At 41.5% G+C, this 17,019-nt stretch overlaps 2 protein-coding genes and 1 long non-coding RNA gene across 3 annotated transcripts; 2 read left to right on the top strand and 1 right to left on the bottom strand.

The window, feature by feature from the left end:
* The first annotated feature begins 1,546 nt into the window (after positions 1-1,546).
* Positions 1,547-5,763, top strand: LOC135485548 (mitochondrial amidoxime-reducing component 1-like). Its single transcript, XM_064767667.1, has 6 exons — positions 1,547-1,798; positions 2,227-2,412; positions 2,578-2,752; positions 2,998-3,138; positions 3,343-3,482; positions 3,789-5,763. The coding sequence occupies exons 1-6, from the start codon at positions 1,572-1,574 to the stop codon at positions 3,910-3,912; spliced, it is 993 nt and encodes a 330-aa protein (XP_064623737.1). The 5' UTR covers positions 1,547-1,571; the 3' UTR covers positions 3,913-5,763.
* A 4,068-nt stretch (positions 5,764-9,831) lies between these two features.
* LOC135485547 (uncharacterized) lies at positions 9,832-11,450 on the top strand. The gene is made up of 3 exons (XR_010446588.1): positions 9,832-10,193; positions 10,760-10,982; positions 11,382-11,450. It is a non-coding gene; the product is annotated as an uncharacterized LOC135485547 (long non-coding RNA).
* A 613-nt stretch (positions 11,451-12,063) lies between these two features.
* LOC135485546 (DNA-dependent metalloprotease SPRTN-like) lies at positions 12,064-16,449 on the bottom strand. The gene is made up of 5 exons (XM_064767666.1): positions 16,042-16,449; positions 15,705-15,813; positions 15,329-15,448; positions 14,934-15,177; positions 12,064-14,635 (listed from the first exon to the last, which is right to left on the bottom strand). Exons 1-5 carry the CDS (start codon positions 16,350-16,352, stop codon positions 13,569-13,571), a joined length of 1,851 nt encoding a protein of 616 aa, XP_064623736.1. The 5' UTR covers positions 16,353-16,449; the 3' UTR covers positions 12,064-13,568.
* Between the last annotated feature and the right edge of the window lie 570 nt (positions 16,450-17,019).

Below are 17,019 nucleotides of genomic sequence, written 5' to 3'. Positions count from 1 at the left end.
AGCACGGGCCCCGCCCAACGTTCATCGTCCCTCATCAACAGATGCACAGGCCGCACCTGCTGCCCCCGCCACATTTCCATCGCTACCAACCTGGACCGGGGGGACCGGGGCAATATCAACAGCAGCGGCAGAGGAAGCATAGTCTTTGAGGAATCACCTCTTGAGGATGGGATGCGGAGTGTTTCATCCTAGCGTTCCATCGCGGTGGTTACTTGGAAGTTTCATTTCCCATTCCCCAAAGGCAAGGACTCAAAGAGACTCGGAATAGACACTTTGTGGTGACTCGATGACAAACCGATTGTGAATACGACATTCTCATGATTATATTAAGACATCAAATGGCGCAGTTGCTTGCTTGATTCACAATCTGATAGTCGTGTTGCAATACCATAAAAACTAATAGTCAAATGCTGACCTTGCTAAAATGTAGTTACGTCTGTCCAATTTGTTCCATGCTGGTATACTGTGCGAGACGTCATTGGAGGGGCTGTCAAAGATATAGGCTAAATAATGACTTCGCGGCCCATACAGCATCCGAATGACGCAACAACTCTTACTGGCCGGATTGTTCAGAAAGTAAAATGTCTGGACCGTCGCAGCGGTATATGTATTGTCGCCAAACGAAGTTTGATAAGAGGATATTCCCAGCTCGGATGACACCCTGCACATCGTCAGTCAGATAAAAAACTTGAACGATGGGACTAACATTTCGTAATGCCTAACTGGGATCAATAGTGGCCCACGAACACATTCTCCATAATCTCAGACAAAGACAGGGAGCATTACTCGGCACATTGCTTATAAATCCTAATTATGCCTCTTGCTAAGCGTATGGGTGCACTACAATAGATAAAATTCACATTTTGACTGCATTCCACAATTAATAAATAGGTTCCTCTCACAAAAAAAATAATGTTGTTTCTCTCTATAATGTCTCAGCAGTGTGATCGAACAACTTCTTGCCAGACTGTTGAAGTGTCACTTGTCACATCGCAGAATGTTCACTGTCTTTCTACCGTGTGTTGTGAAAAAGTTTTATGAGAGAAAGTGGCACTAATTCGGCCTGAATAGGATTTACAGTCTGAACTGGCGACACAGTTTATGACGTAGGATTGTCAAAACCCTGAATCTCCGGATGCTGACATCCAAGATAGCGGCAATCAATTTCAGTCATGTGTCTGAATGAAAGATCTAATACTGAAACCACATGCATGGCATCATGCCTAGTTTCTCTTAAAGCACAGTCAACAGACACCGCTATATCCCCTCACACTCAGAAACCACAAACGCCCACCCCTTCCTGCTACCTTAATACTTCTGGGTTGCTCCAGAGAATGCTGTGTAACCGATTCCATCCCCGACCCATCTTTAATCCACGCAAGGACTCCATTGAGAGGGCAGTCGAAACGTCTTCTGTCCGGTTTTACAGCTATAAATTTTTATATCATTTTCTCTGGAGATGGCGCTGCAGTAGTTGCCAACACATGAACTAATGGTGGCGTCACCTGTCGTTTCAAGGAAAAATCCGACATCCCTCGAAGTTGTCATCGAGGATGTAACAAATCGCCAAAATGGCAGACTCAAAGTTTTTGTCGACCGTCCCTCCTGCCTTAATTGGTTTGGGTCTTGTGGCCGGTGTCAAGCTTGCTGCTGCTTATTACTTCCACAAAAAGCAGAATGGTCTTGTTGGCAAGGTTTCCGGACTTTTTATTCATCCGATCAAGTCATGTGGAGGCATCATGGTGCAAGAAGCGGAGTGTGATCACTTCGGACTGAAAGTTGGTCCGTTTTTGGACAGGCAAGTATATCTATTCTAGTATTGGTACACAATCAGGATACGCCGCATGCATCAGTGAATATGACCAAGTAGGCCTACCCCTATGCCGTGTGTATGTACAAGTAGTAGCTAGAGTACTTACTCTAAGGTTGAAAGTATACGATTCTCTGTTTTATTTAGTGCAAAAGAATTATGACACTGAAGTGTAAATGCTGTAACTTGCATCAGAATCAGTTGAGTAAAAACTAAAAAGTCTTTGTAAATTGTCACTGTCAGCCAGAGAAAAAGTTTAAAGGTACCCTGCTTTTTGAGACGCCACTACACCATCTGACCATGGGCTGGGGACCTTCAGTGATTTTAGTGGGGTTATTTAAGATTCATACTGAAAATCTTTTGCTGGCATCTCGTATGTTTTATGTTACCAACTCAACACATTTTTTCAATTACAGGCATTGGATGGTCATTGATGACAATGGTACATTCCTGTCTCAGAAGACAGTACCTGGGGATCCACGCTTGGCTATCATCCGCACCAGTTTCCATGGTGACAAACTGCATGTTGATGCACCAGATATGGACACCCTCATCTTGGATCCTAATGCTCCTATTGATACAGAGAGGATCAGGATGATGAAGTAAGTAATGATACCAGCTCCATTTCACCAAAAAAATGGCATTTTGATTTTTCCAACTGTCTTGGGCGTTTTCCCCCTGCAGTGCCATTTTCAACTTGGGTGAGGTCATGTAATTCTCAATCATATCATCTGTTAATCTCTTTACCGTCTTTTCCTTTGTTTCAGAGTATGGGGTGAGCCTATCGAGGCATTGGATTGTGGGCCAGAGCCTAAGGCTTGGATTTGTAAATTCCTTGGTCGTGATGATGTGTCATTTGCCTATGCAGATCCTAGACTTCCAAAGAGGGACATGACGCTTGCGAAGAAGTCATTCGACAATCTTTCCAGGAAGGGGGATGAGGTACAAAGTTTCTAGAGTTTTGAGTTAACATGGATGTAGAGATGTTCTAAACTTGTTATAGCATGTCTTTTGAAAATACGTGTACAGTATCACCCCATTGCCCATCTTCTCATGCATTGCTCTGAAATAGCAATGCCTTACATATTCTCTTAGTCATACCTGTTAGGGTGGAGATTTCGGACTTAGTTTTTAGGCGGGATACCCTTTCATTGATTGACCATTGATCCATAATTGATACTTTTCAGGTTGGCTTCCAAGACTTCAGTGCCTACAATCTCCTAAGCCAAGAGTCCGTTGATGACCTCAACTCCCGTTGTGAGAAGCAGACTGATGCAAGTCTCTACCGTGCTAATATTCTCATTGATGACTGCAATCCTTATGAGGAAGTGAGTGTTTTCTGTAAACAGGTACCCTTAACTGGCATGCATGTACATCAGGAAGGCTGTGTAACGTGTTACTTTGTGATCAAATTTTCAGTCAGGCTAGTAACGTACCATACTTCAATCCTTAGTTCAGAAATATACCCAAAACTCGAGTTGGAACAATTCCAAGTGAATTGACTCTACATTCCTTCATTCTCTCCTTTCCAGGACAAGTTTGAATATGTGACAATTGGCTCAAGTAAGTTCTTCCAGGTGAAACCATGTCACAGGTGTGTGGTTGTGACCATTGACCAGGATGTGGGGAATAAGCCTGACGATAAAGCAGAACCACTCACAACCATGAGAAAGTAAGTCATCTAACGGATTATTCAGAGTTATTGAAAATGATCCATTGAAAAGTGTTCATCCCTGAGCAAAAGACGTAAATTTCATTTATTTTGATGCAAAAACAGTGTCCTTTATTGAGAGGTGCCCTGATTGGTGGAGGCATCAATCTTCCTACAAGTTTCATATAGTTTTATATGAAATGTGATGGAGAAGACCATCATATTGGCAAATTCGTCAAAATTATTCCAAAGGTGCAAATATTTGATAAGTGTGCCCATTGGTGTATTGTACCTGTGTTGTGACAGACTACTTTTATTTTGCTTCAGGTATCGTCTTGGACGACCAGAGCAGAAATTTGGCAATGCTCCACTCCTTGGGGTGAATCTGGCCATCAATGGTAAAGGAGGGAAGATCAGGGTTGGCGATGAAGTATTCGCTGCATATTATTAATTATTTACACTAGAGATTCTGGTGATACCGGGTACTGCACCAGCAGCAACTGTTGATTAATGGACTATAATGTTGTTAAAATGAAGTCCAATGCCATAAGCTGCAAAATTCTTGCTGAAATTTTTTCAAATGACAAATAAAATTTTTTTTGGGGATTGAAAAAACGAAAGGAATTTCGTATTGCAACAAAATGAAAATTGTGAATTTTTATATTTGTAGAAATTTTTGCTAATGGTCAAAATAAAGCAGCATGAAAATTGGCAGTTTACAGCATAGGTAGCTAACCAGTACATATCCTTAAGATGACGTACAGCATCGCACAGCCTAGCAGCACGATTGCATAAATCATGAAGGCCTGATTCCACTACCAGCAATTTGCTGCTGCTGTATTTCTCACTGCAGGGCACATTTCAAATGCAAAACAAGCGAACGAAGCAGCAAACTGTGGTGTAATCAGGTCTTTAAAAATGGCACCTGTGTGATAAACCCATCAACATCAATGTGTGTCACAATCCTCACAACTTTAGAATTGAATTTGACCCCTCCGCAAGTCCCATCATAAAGTATTTATGACTACCTAGTGTGTAGGGGCTACAATCGACCAATGTTTTACCTGAAAAGACTATCTTAACAAGGCCTTACCCCACCCTCCTTTGTGAAACATTGATGTTTATGGATGAGCGCTAAAATAAAGTTGTCGGCACAGCTGATTGAAAATGACCAAACTTTTTTGTACGGGTTCATGATCATTTGCATCGCATGTAATTTACACTTAGATAAATTGTTAATGTATGAATAGTTAAATTGTTAATGTATGAATAGTCAAATTGTTAATATATGAAATTTTTGTAAAGATTCCGACCCTTACTACGCTACTGCACATGACTTTGATACATGTATTGCATGTGCAGTGAATTTGTGTTCATTATCACTTCGGCAGGGGGAACAGGCTTTTAAAAGTGAGTGTGTGATTTTGATCAGCCTATTTGTGTAAAGATGGCGATATTGAAATGGTGTAGTCCTATATGCATGGCGTAAACGGGGTCGAAATTTTTCTGGATAAATTATCGGTCTCCGATGAAATGAAACCAAGGTTTATTTTGACATAATCAACTGAATGAATCACCTTCGTGTTTCAGCCATCTTTCCTCAGGAGTTAACTTTCTAATTCTGTTGTTGACCATTAGATACAGCAGACAAAATTTGGTCCTATTCTGTTGATTGTTTTTAAAACAAACTTTCTTCAGGTTTATATAAACTTCATACTACTCAATAGGAACTTACTGTGAACCGTGATAAAATGCTAGCAAAAATTTCACGGTGTACAGTCTTCAAGAAGTCTCTGATAAGGATGGAGATCTAGAAAATTCTCTTTACCTGAAATCTTTATTCGACATGGTAATCATATATTTATATTTTTCTGAAATCAATATTGTATTCAATTTACACCTTATAATCATTGTTGTGATCAAATAATCATTTAGTATTGTTATAATAGATTGAACTAGGGATATAATTATTTATAGAAATATAAGTACTCTGCTGACAACTGATCTCAACTCTTGAACTACAAAAATCATCATTCCTTCATGTTCCGTATTGCTGCCTATTCTGTATGAAACTGTTTTCTTAATCATTATCACATTTATGTCATAATATTTGGGCGTTCACAGCTAAAGTGTGCTAATTGGCCTTCCAAAGGTCATGGGATGGTGATTTAACCAATGGAGTTGTTGACCTTTGGAAAATTGGATGACAAAATATAATTGTTACATTGTTCTATTTAATCTTTGTAAAAGTTTTCTTGACACAGTGTAGGAACTTTAGCGAATACAGAGTACATAAAATGAATTCTCCTTTGAATGTTGCTGTTTTCTTTTGACTGTCTTGCACTATGAAGAGATGTCCTCATTACAGAGGTGAAAATAACACATGATATTTTTTAATTTGGAAGTGTCCTCATTTACAGAGGTGAAAGATTCAAAAGATAGTCTTCATAAAGAATTGTCCGATTATCAGAGGTGAAATATACAATGTGTCCTTCGCGAGGAAGCGTCCTCGACATTGCAGATCTGAAGCAGCCAGAGGATGTCCTTATAAGAGGTGTCCTCGTTTTTTTAAATGATTTAGGACGTAGCGATGGAGCCACAGCCAAAGCAAAGATATGCGTCCTTGCTATAGCAGTGTCCTGGTTAGTCATGCTATAGTTATATCAATGTTCCACAGTGATAAGGGGATGTTGTATTCATATGACTCTGCCCCTTGATAATGGACAAGCTGTCTGCCGTGTGCAGACTCTTCATCTCCTGATGCACTCTGTGTCCTCATCCTGTCATCAAGTTCCGTCTGGGCGCGGTATTCATTCAGATCCCTGTGCAGTCCACTTCGTCATCCTGATCGTCTTTCCTTGGCGACAGGACGAGGCCGGTCCACTGCGTCTGGAGTGCATATTCATGTGGAATGATGGTAATAGCACGGATATGTGCTATACATCCGTGGTAATAGGTTCATTCGATTGGAAAAGAAATAATGAAACAGCTAGTAAATGAGTTTTCCGGTTGTTCCTTCTCCATTCCCCTGGCGTTCGACCCAGCGTTTAACAGATGGTGGCAACATATTACTGCTTAATTTTCTCACTGTGTTGTCCATGGGCCGATTTGTCTCAAAAGCACAACCAATCGTGTGTTCGCATTGAAGACTCATCAAGGAAAGTTGATTGAGTACCAGAAGTTCTTTGGCTGCGTTGGTTGCAATGTTGTTGTCCTTGTTGCAAGATACAGGTTACAGGTACCCGTATTATTGTCGGAACTGAAGCCATTGCACGTTAGGTGGTCTTTACAACTTCTGGCACAATCAAAGACGCTACCAGACAGATGCGATTGTAACAATGTTGTGACGACATCGATGTCAGATTCGCCTCCTTGACTGACGAAAGACTCCTGGCAATCAGTACCTGAAACAGAATGAGAGTCAAAGCTATCAAGCACCACAATTATGGAACAACCAAGGAATGGAAAGACAGTAAAGACTGACCGGGAGACGGCTGGTGAGACAGATAATCAATGACTTGTCATCAGATCTAGAACACTGAGCCAAACTCATCCGGTCCATGCCCTGCGTAATTATCTCGGCTGTAGGTTTTTCACAAGGGAAGGGATCGTTCATGATGGTGAGTATAAGTAAGAAGGGTTGTGTTATATAATTGAGATTGTCTCATCATATGTTCAGGAGGGAGGGGTCGTTGATCTAGAATTCTAGTTAGATTTGATATACATGTAAATCGTTTTATGGGCAGACCCTGATCAGTATGTAATGTACCTCCTTCGGCGACCATATCCATGACGATAGCCCTCAAACTGGTATCCTTGGTCCACACTTCATGACCACTAAGGTAGACTCTCTGGTTGAAGACCAGGTCCGCGTTGACTTTGGTTGAGTCCGAAATAACTTCATCATTGCCCGAATCGAATCTGCATGCCAAACCATATTTGGCATTGTTGCCAATTTGTGCGCTATGGATGCCAATATGGTCACCAGTTTGAACCTGAAGAAATACCAACAAAATCATATGCGCCAGGCAATATTTCACAACCGGCGTACCAGGAATTATTGTTCCACTCTTATCATTGAACAATGATGAACTAATAGCTAAATAAATCATCTTGATCGTTAAAAATATGATCTATTCCGAGCATATGGACCATGGTCTGCAAAGACAAAAGACTACGGAGACAGCGATTATACGACATGATTGTGCAGCGACCATCCCGACACGGACGCAACCATAATACAAAGACACGCGAGTCGAAAATATCAAAATACCTTGAATGGTGTTATCATCGGGATGATATTGTTACCCCACCCATTATAGGGGGGTACAACTTCCGTCGAATGCACCAAGTCAAAGGCCGCATTGACACCAGAGACGGGCCTGAAAATGTCCACAAAATATGAGGTACTATTCCATTTATTGTAGAGTTCCCATCCGATAAGATATCCCTCTTGTTGAAAGGTGCACACCGCTGCAATGCAGATAGTCAACTTTCCTCTATATTTGCCTGGCTGGGCTTTTGGCTCAGTCCCTCGGAAGTACCCCTTCTTACATTCTGGAAGCTTTTTTGCCCTTGAAAAAGTTGAATGCAGACACAATGTGAAAATCGGCACAAACAGGAGTGACCAAGTTAAAAACAACATGGCGGTCTTTGGCACGGATTATAGACAATCGCCACCATGCTTAGCATGCGGAGACAGTTTCGCTTGGGAGAAGATACTGTACTTTCAGATGCAAAGAATTCCAATGATAAAAAAGCAACATCACTCCAGACACATATAGTATTATGAAGACGATGGTCTTTTACCCAAAGTCCTCACAAGTTTGCGTTCGCATAAATATTTTATTTCAGCAATTATCGGCGCTTACAGCTTTATTATTTGCCTGTTTTTCTGAAAGGCTTCGCCGATCAAATAATGGAGTTGGCCAGGATGTAAAATAAACAATAACGTGGCTCTGCTATAATACTCCAGTTTCACCGACCAAATACTGCTTCAGTAATTGCTATTCTACGAAATCTACCGAGGACATAACGTAATGACCATCGGATAACTTGGATCGCACACCCGTGCCCATTTTCTACTGTACACGCACACCGGACCAAGTCAACCTAGATCGATCCAGAACATTATCTTCAGTTATATACGTGTCATCATTGTATTGTATATGTATTGATAACTTTAGACCGTATCTCCTGAATTTAGGTCCCGATGGCCGGGGTGTCTCCGCAAGATCTTTTGGTATTTGACAGCAACGAAAAATTTCACAAACCCTCTAAAACCCTCCGTTGATACAGGTAGATTTGTTTTGGAAAGACGCTGATACAGGCATGTTATTACCTTGGTCACAGCAAACGCCGGACTTAATGTTAACATATTACATGTATTTTAGAGCAACCAGGGTCTGGTCCATATATTCCCTGTCTCAATTGTATTCATACATTTGTACATGTATTTTGTATTAATGTCTTATGAGGACATAGTCACAACCAAATGACTGACGTGAATATCACCTCACACCAAACACGACCCTCTTGGATCTCGTTTTTTTCCGTTTTTCCATTTTAAAACGAACAAATAGGGCAAACTGGGATGGATTTCGGGTGTGGTCCTTCTGGCGAGCTACCTGATAGAAAAGCGCATTCTTGGGGAGTGGAATGTACCAATTGGTACTTCTAGTTCCTTCAACAACAGGGCTAGCCGCACGAGCGCAATGACCATTGTTGCAAACTGAGATACTTCACAAACCATCCCTTCATCCCAAATCGGTCTTTTGAGGACAACGTCGCAACCAGATGCAAGGACAAGTACATTTGATAGAGTAATTAGTTTTCCTGTGTTACCTCGATTTCTGAGGTTAAGGGTTAGTGTTAGTCCACTGTTTGCAGGGACGGTTGTCGATATTTCTGTTTGTGGTGTCAATAAAAACACATTTGCCGGAAGAGGTTGCATCTTTGAATGTCACATAGCGAAACGGTGTGAAAACATGAGAGACAAATATGTACTTTTCGTATTTGGGTGAGATTTTCAGTGATTTTGTTAAAGAGAATTACATTTTCCCTATAGTGTCCGTAATCCGATGGCCGTCATCGACGCATTGGTACACTTTCGCTCGCATAGCTGTTTTAGATTTTCATCAGAAACCTTCTAGAATTTATAAAATTGGTACTTTTTAAGAAAATGTCATATACCAGAACTTATAAATGTAAAGTTGCAATTTTATTAGATGATTTGTGACGGCCGTCAACATAGCGGTGGGTCTACTCAACCTTTAAGAACACCTAGTTGAGAAAAGCATCCAATTGTATTTGAAGTCACAGTCATGTGCTGGGGACAACTTGAATTAGTCCACCGAATTACACACAATGATCAAGCCCACACAGACGACTTCCTTATTTTTTGTGTTCGTTTTGTTCCAATTTGGATTCATCTACTCGGATTCGCTACCCTGCAAGAGTGTAGTACTTCAGGGAGTTGAGCCAGATGGTTCCGTATCCATTTACAAATATCAAGGATGGTTGAATATTTTCATTTCCGACGCGTTCACATTCAAAACGCAGGCATATCTCATCGGATGGCAAATGTTTAACCTATGCAACAGCGGCAGTTATTATTTGGACGTCTTCAGGCCCGTCCCAGGGGCGAACCTAACCCTTGACCTGGTACATTCTACGAAAGTTGTAAAGCCCCCAAAGGGGAACGGAACCGTACTTGTGACAACGCCCTTTATGGTAGGTAAACATGGTCAAACGTATCTTCATCAAAAGGTTGGCCCGCGGTGTTATGACGTTTATATTGGGCAGGAGCTACGGAATCATTCGTCTCCGTAGGGATTAGGGTCCACTGTGAAATAGTAGAGACACCCATGGGCCATTTGATAACTCACTCTTGCCCACCTGGCTCCTACCTATTATGCCTATTGTCTCCCTTTAGGAAAAGTTCTTATCACCCGATGCGGCGGACGCAGTAGATCCTCAAACGGTAAAAGGAACTATTGGTAAACAAGAGTCTTATTATATTGAAAGACTGGGTAAACTATATATACGCATTACCACGGATCAAAATGTGTATTTAGGCCCACTCCGTGATGCAGACAGATATAGACAGCCATCGCTCGAAGGACAGTCCGCCGATCTATCGTTATCCAGCTAACATTTCATTAGTGCTTCTTATTAGTTAATGGAAACCTCTTGAATAGAATAGGGAGTGACTGTGGGCAGCCGAGAGTTTCTTGGTGACATATGTGATATTGCCCTTTATAATAGCAATGGTCCTTTAAATATTTCTTCACACCCAGGTCCAACCCGGCGATTGTATTGGTGTCCACGCCAACAGAATAACGCCTTACGGTCTTGCGGTTAGGAAGATGGAGGCAGGATCCACGGACTGGCCTATGATTTTTAGCAGGGATACCAGCGACTTCTTCAGTACGACTGCGAGGGTGAATGTAAAGGGCATGGAAGAGGCTCAGAGGAGCATTGCGCTCAGGGCTATTCTTATTAAAGCGGAGCAGATAAATGGTAATTATAATTTATCCCCCGCATGCAATATCCTTGTGTCCCCCTTTTTGCTCAATACATGCAGATATCTTCACCACTTTGGTGTTTGGACCACCTTACCCCACCCAGTCCAGAATCCACACCTGTCATCTAAGCGAGCGCTGAAGGGGCGTTGCGACCCCGGTTGTTGTTGATTTTGGATGCACATGTACAGTGAGATATGAGAGACCTCAATTGGGGACTTTGTGCGACTTAGTCTGACCAACTGGCTCTTGCCTTATGTCCCCCTTTAAGTATGCCACCGATGCTGTTTTGGCTGGTTGACCCAATGTCTTACAGTGACGGTTACGGGAAGTGCCACCCATTTATAAACTGCACCACAAAATTTCATGCCAGTATATAGTACTTTGTCACTTTCAGGGGACGGGTGTGACCAGTCCTTCACCAGGCTCGAGACCCAATCCACCATCATGACAAAGCTGATGAACTCCGAGGCATGTGGCAGCCAATCGATTTGCTCCATCCTCTGCGTCCGCAATACGTCCTGCAATGGCTTCAGCTTTAACGAGACGAACGCCTGCAATATGTATCTGGCTGTCGAGACCCTGGAAACACAGGCGGAGCAGACAGAGAGCATTTTTGTTCATGGACATGCCATAAACTGAGTAAGCTTCAGCAGCCAGAGAACACCGAGGTATCTGTACAGGATCAAGAGTCAATGGAGTACCGACGAGGTATATGTACAGGATGAAGAGTCAATGGAGTACCGACGGAACAGGCAAGGTATTCATACTGAAGAAAAACCATTCAATATGAACTCTTCTGCGACTTGGACCGAGGAACCCAATGGACTTGTCAACCCTCAGAAGATACCATCCTGGAGATAGGACATCAAATGGACATTTTGGACCAAGGCAGTAGTAGTGAACGCTCTCTGCACAAGAGTATCCATACTGGAGAGATATAAGTTCTTCATCTTTCTGTGTGTGGCAACTGAATTTGAAAACACATAATTTCTGAAGGAATCGAGTCGATTTATTACGCATGAAGTCGATCAAATTATAACATCAAAAACTAATAAAATACCAATGCTTTTATCAGTTTTGATAACTTGTATAATGATAACCTAAGACTACATAACGGTTACATATTCCAAACAAATTATATTCAAAAACCACTGACTTCACAGTTACTTATTACACCTACCACCTGATGAAGTACTTGGGACAGTAACAATGGAACTCTCAACAGAAGGAAACATTCAATGCAGTTGTCTTGGATACTGTTCCAAATGTAAACATCAATCAATGTCTGGTAAACATCAATCAATGTCTGGTAAACATCAATCAATGTCTGGCAACCCCCCCCCCCCAGCCTTCCTGCTAACACAACACTGCCGCAAAAATGTCAAACCTTAGCTTTAACAGCTAAAAAAGAAAAAGCAATAGAAGAAAAGGAAAATTGTGATAGTGCTGATAACGTGGATGTTACAACAAAATATTACAAGAATTTTAAAATGCAACAGAAAAAGATCCAAAATTTCCGTAGGTCTTAAATCTGGATACATCACTGAGGCAAGGAGAGATGGCTAACAATTTGGCAGCAATGTCTGCCGTCAATCGAAAAGAAGCAAATTCAACATATTTTATCTTTCGTGGAAGTTTCACGGTTGACATATTTCGAGGTCAAATAAGACTGAGTTGTCTTATCTCGATTCAATCAATGACGATTAGTGATACAATACTTTCGCATTGGTCTTTCAATTTGTGTATCTTTTATACAATCTACATAGTGTTCAAAAGGTACATTTACATACAATACAATTTTAAATGAAAACGATAAAGACATAAGACATTCAGCTGATCAGACAACCTTTTTTTGGACTGGTCAAGATTTTTATTAAAACCTCTGAAAGTAAGAAGGCACACAGAATGAGGGACTTCATTGCCACTGGTGGTGGGACAGTGCTATTTAGTGGTCGAGTAGCACCGGTAATTGATCTCTTCAGTTTAAAATCTTTCAGCGAACTGGTACAGGCAGGTCAAAATTTTCAAGAGAATTTTACAGGGGTGACACTTGCTATTAGTATTAGGTGTCACTTAAAGCAACAGTGGCCTTTAGTCTCCCATTGTACCTTTTTTCTAACTACAAACTACAATACCAACAACTACAGTACCAGTATCCGTTACTTCGCATTGAAGTGCTAAGTAGTATCTACCAAGTTTTAGTTCAACTCTATTATTTTATGGTCAAAATCATTTCATTTCTTGATTCACAGAGCTATCTCATGCTATATGCATGTACTCCAAGAAGCCAATATGTCTTAAAAATTCTCTTCAACCATTGTCTGGTCAGAAGATCAAAGACTATGAAAACATTTTTGGGTTTTAAGAGGGGCACGGCGCATTTTGTGGGTAAAAAAGGGCGGCAGGGTACCATATCCTTCTTAATATGCCTGAATATAAGCATTTAGTCCTTTTAAGTAATATCCAATACAATTTTCTCTCACAGGAAATACCAACACGATTGTCATTGAACTTCAAATCCGCTATTTTTGTGAAAAGCTCTGCAAACTAAGGAATGAAATGTAGGCTTCTCACCACATCATTATAAACCACCAAGACAAGAGTCCAAATGACCATTGATGTCAGTTGCCCTGACTCTAGTAGCACATACTGGACAAGGGACCATATCATCTGGATCATTCAGGGCAATACCGGTCTTAGGCTTATCACCACGGAATTTGCTTGTTCTTCCATGACCGAACACCGTCTCTTCTCCGTGTTTTGCCTTCTTGCTACTCGGCTCACTGTTGCTGCTGTTGCTACTCTCTGTACTAGGACGTTTTTTCGAAACCGATTTGTCCTTCTCCTTGGACTTTACCTTCTCCTCCTTATGACGATGTTTTTCTTTTTCATGCTTATGCTTTTCTCGATCTCCCTTGTGTTTGGCGTCAGAGCTAGAACCAAGCACATTGCCCATACCTGAGAAGGCTACAGCAGACGACGAAGACTTCCCCTTTGAACTTTTGTCAGTACCTTTGACAAAACCATGCACATTGCTCCCATGAGCTACAGCACTTGGTTCACCGAGCTCAGAACCTGATGGACTGCTGTCAACGCCATGAACATTTGACTTCTTAGGCTTATCGACAGACGATGAGCTACTTTCCTTTTTCTTCGAGCTACCACTAGCTGCAGAAGCTGAAGAAGAACCTTTACTGGAGGACGAATGTTTCTTTGAATCAGAATCCTTTGCAGAGGACGAGTGTTTTTTATCCGAGGACGAATGTTTTTTATCCGAGGACTTGTGGTGATCCGACTCCCCTTTTGAGCTACTTTTGTGTTCCTTATGTTTTGAGTGATCATGGTCCTTAGAACTGCTGTGTGAGCTGTGTCGATGTTTATCATGACTGCTACTGTCCTTATGCGACTTGTGATCATCAGACTTATGTTTTGAAGAACCTGAACTATGTCCTTTAGAGCTGCCACTGACTGAATTTTTCTTTTCTACTTTAACTACAGTCACATCATCGTCATCTGAATTACTCTTTGAAACTGTCGAAGATGCCTTACTCTTTTCTTTATTGCTATCTTTCTTGCCTCCACCTAGGAGCTTCCCTGGACCCATGAAAGCACGAATATCTTTGAACTTGCTGATTTCTTTCTTCTTTTCTGAAATAGTCAAATAAATAGTTATGTAATAGTTTTGGAAGTTACGTGTTCCCCGCGCAACAGGTACACGAGGTGGTCAACAGAGCAGTAGAATACCAATCTGCATGATTTTTTGCTGATTTCAGCTGTACATGCACATACATCTATTCATCAAAGAATTAAAAAAACTTCGCCACTAAAATGGTCAGATTTCTACTAAATTGCTGGCTGCAAAACTGTCGACAGCACTGTGGTTCACCCGGAGACCAATGTTGCATATTATGGATTTATTAATCAAATAAGCTTTAGAATAACAAACCTTCAATCTCCTTTTGTTTAGACTTGGATGTTTTCTTTCCATAACCCTCTGGTTCTCGCACCTTAGTATAAGAACCTCCACATGATGCTTGGTGTTGTGACCACCAGGTGTCTCTGGAAGATGGTGCACGATTCATCGCACGCTTCACAAAACCAAAATACGGAGGACGTTTTTGACAAGGACCATTACAGCGCCACCAATGTTGTCTGTAGGAATCGACCTCATCATGGAATGTGTGATAAATCTGAAGTTTAGCAAAAAGAACTTAAATACAAAATGCAAAATATATTTGAAAGAAATTCACCTAGTAAGTACATGTGTAATAGAATTTTGAATCATGAATTCTCCTTGCTAGATATTTAAGGCAATTGCTATGGTGAGGACAGAAGGCTTACCGAGATGCTAGAACCACAGGAGGAATTAAGTCTGTTCATGTGTTTCTGGAACTCTGGGCCGTGGCCGTCATGGTCCTTATTATTGTCTGTCACAAACAAGTAGGCATGGATCATTTCATGCTGAAAGGAATATGAGGAGACATTTATCTCTTTTGTCCTCAATAAACTAAAATACAGTGACAGGACATACACTGAAAGTAAACACGGGTGCAAAAAATCTTCGAACCAATTATTGATGATTGAATCATGGTGGATTGCTGGACACCAGCGTCCACAAAACTTAGAGCTCCATCTCTCAAATGAGCGCATTCTGATCAATGTGAAAATGCATGGTGTGGAATAATTCAGGTATTCTAGAAGGTAGGTTAGGAGTTACCAGTAATGTTTCCACCAAGTCTTTCCTAGGCCTCAGCTTAAGTAGTGGTAAACTCAGTCGGACTGAGCATAGTCCGCCCCTTCCCTCATAGACACAAAGGCCAGCACATCTGAAATTTTAAAATTCTAGTACAGTACAGATTTAAAACTTCCGATTTTATTCGAAAGGCCTATGCTTGAGGAAGTCAAGGGTGTAAAAAATTGTAGTTGCATACATATTTTTCACAATCAAATTGAAACAAAATAAATTACTTGGGCCTCTTGCTCAGCTGATTAAAGCACCCCCCTCTGGAATACTTGGAACAGCCTTTGTAGGTTGGGGATTCTGAATTGCTTACAAAGTCATTCTGGGGCTCCATTTCACTTCAATTCCAGTCAGCCTGCTCCAGAAGTACATTTCATTAAATTGCAGGAACAGAGCGCGTATATCAGGATTAGGATCAAGCAGTTCCCACTCTTTATCAACAATGGATTTGGGTGATCCTGGGCTGCCTGGCAGTGGGAGGTGGGAGATGCTTGGAATAGCCAAAGATGGAGACCCATCGGCTCCGACAAAATAGATATCGTCTTCAGCGGCACTTGCTGCCGTTTCCTGGTCATATTCGGCCTGTAGCAGCAAGGCTAATTGATAATCATCATCTGTGTCCATCTCTGGATCGATCAGATGATCTATTTTAGCAAGATATCTTATACAAATGCAGATAAAGTGGGAGCGCCAACGATAAAATTCACTTCACATGGAAATGCGACAGTGGCGTAGCCTGTGGTTGAAATAAGTAACCACATATAAATTTCTGTATAGAGAGCCACAACCGACAAAATCTACAAATAGCGTTAGTCTCTAACGTCAGCGTTATTGCTTCTACCGAGACCTTTCGGGGCCACAAAATTTCGAAAAACTGGACTTTTATCAATATCCAAGCACTGTCTCAATGTACGCCGATACCTAGTTGCATTAGACTTAGGCCTAATTGAATGCGATGACACTCATCCCGGACAAGACTGCCGTGCATTGAGAAGCAACCCTGTTGCATGGCTATCTTTACGCACACTAGCCGAAAAAAGACTAGGCTAGATGTATACTGTTTGTCTTGGATCCTGACCTCACTCTTGCTGTCGTAAAACAAAACCGAGGGTGTGGATGGGACCAGGCAAATTTAATGTCCAACCGCACGCGGCTCACTTCTGATCTGATTGGCCATATTACAATGTCGCACACTCCCCACCGACCTGTGCAATCTGGTACCCTCATCATCATACTTGGCCAACATCACTGCACGCAGATTAAGAAGAAGTCAATGTAGGCCGCAGTGTAG

Source organism: Lineus longissimus, chromosome 3, assembly GCF_910592395.1.
Source record: "Lineus longissimus chromosome 3, tnLinLong1.2, whole genome shotgun sequence".
Taxonomy (NCBI): Eukaryota; Metazoa; Nemertea; class Pilidiophora; order Heteronemertea; family Lineidae; genus Lineus; species Lineus longissimus.
Note: the sequence above shows the minus strand (reverse complement) of the source record. Positions and strands in the feature narration are given on the sequence as shown.

Bases quoted from the DNA above. Each gene is read 5' to 3' on its own strand.
- LOC135485546 (XM_064767666.1), bottom strand. From the start codon at position 16,352: ATGGACACAGATGATGATTATCAATTAGCCTTGCTGCTACAGGCCGAA. The intron at 15,814-16,041 runs GTAAGCAATTCA...TTAAAATTTCAG, and splicing joins TGGAGCCCCAGAATGACTTT to ATGTGCTGGCCTTTGTGTCT. The intron at 14,636-14,933 runs GTTTGTTATTCT...TGACTATTTCAG, and splicing joins TAAACAAAAGGAGATTGAAG to AAAAGAAGAAAGAAATCAGC.
- LOC135485548 (XM_064767667.1), top strand. From the start codon at position 1,572: ATGGCAGACTCAAAGTTTTTGTCGACCGTCCCTCCTGCCTTAATTGGT. The intron at 1,799-2,226 runs GCAAGTATATCT...TTTCAATTACAG, and splicing joins GTTGGTCCGTTTTTGGACAG to GCATTGGATGGTCATTGATG. The intron at 3,139-3,342 runs GTGAGTGTTTTC...TCTCCTTTCCAG, and splicing joins ACTGCAATCCTTATGAGGAA to GACAAGTTTGAATATGTGAC.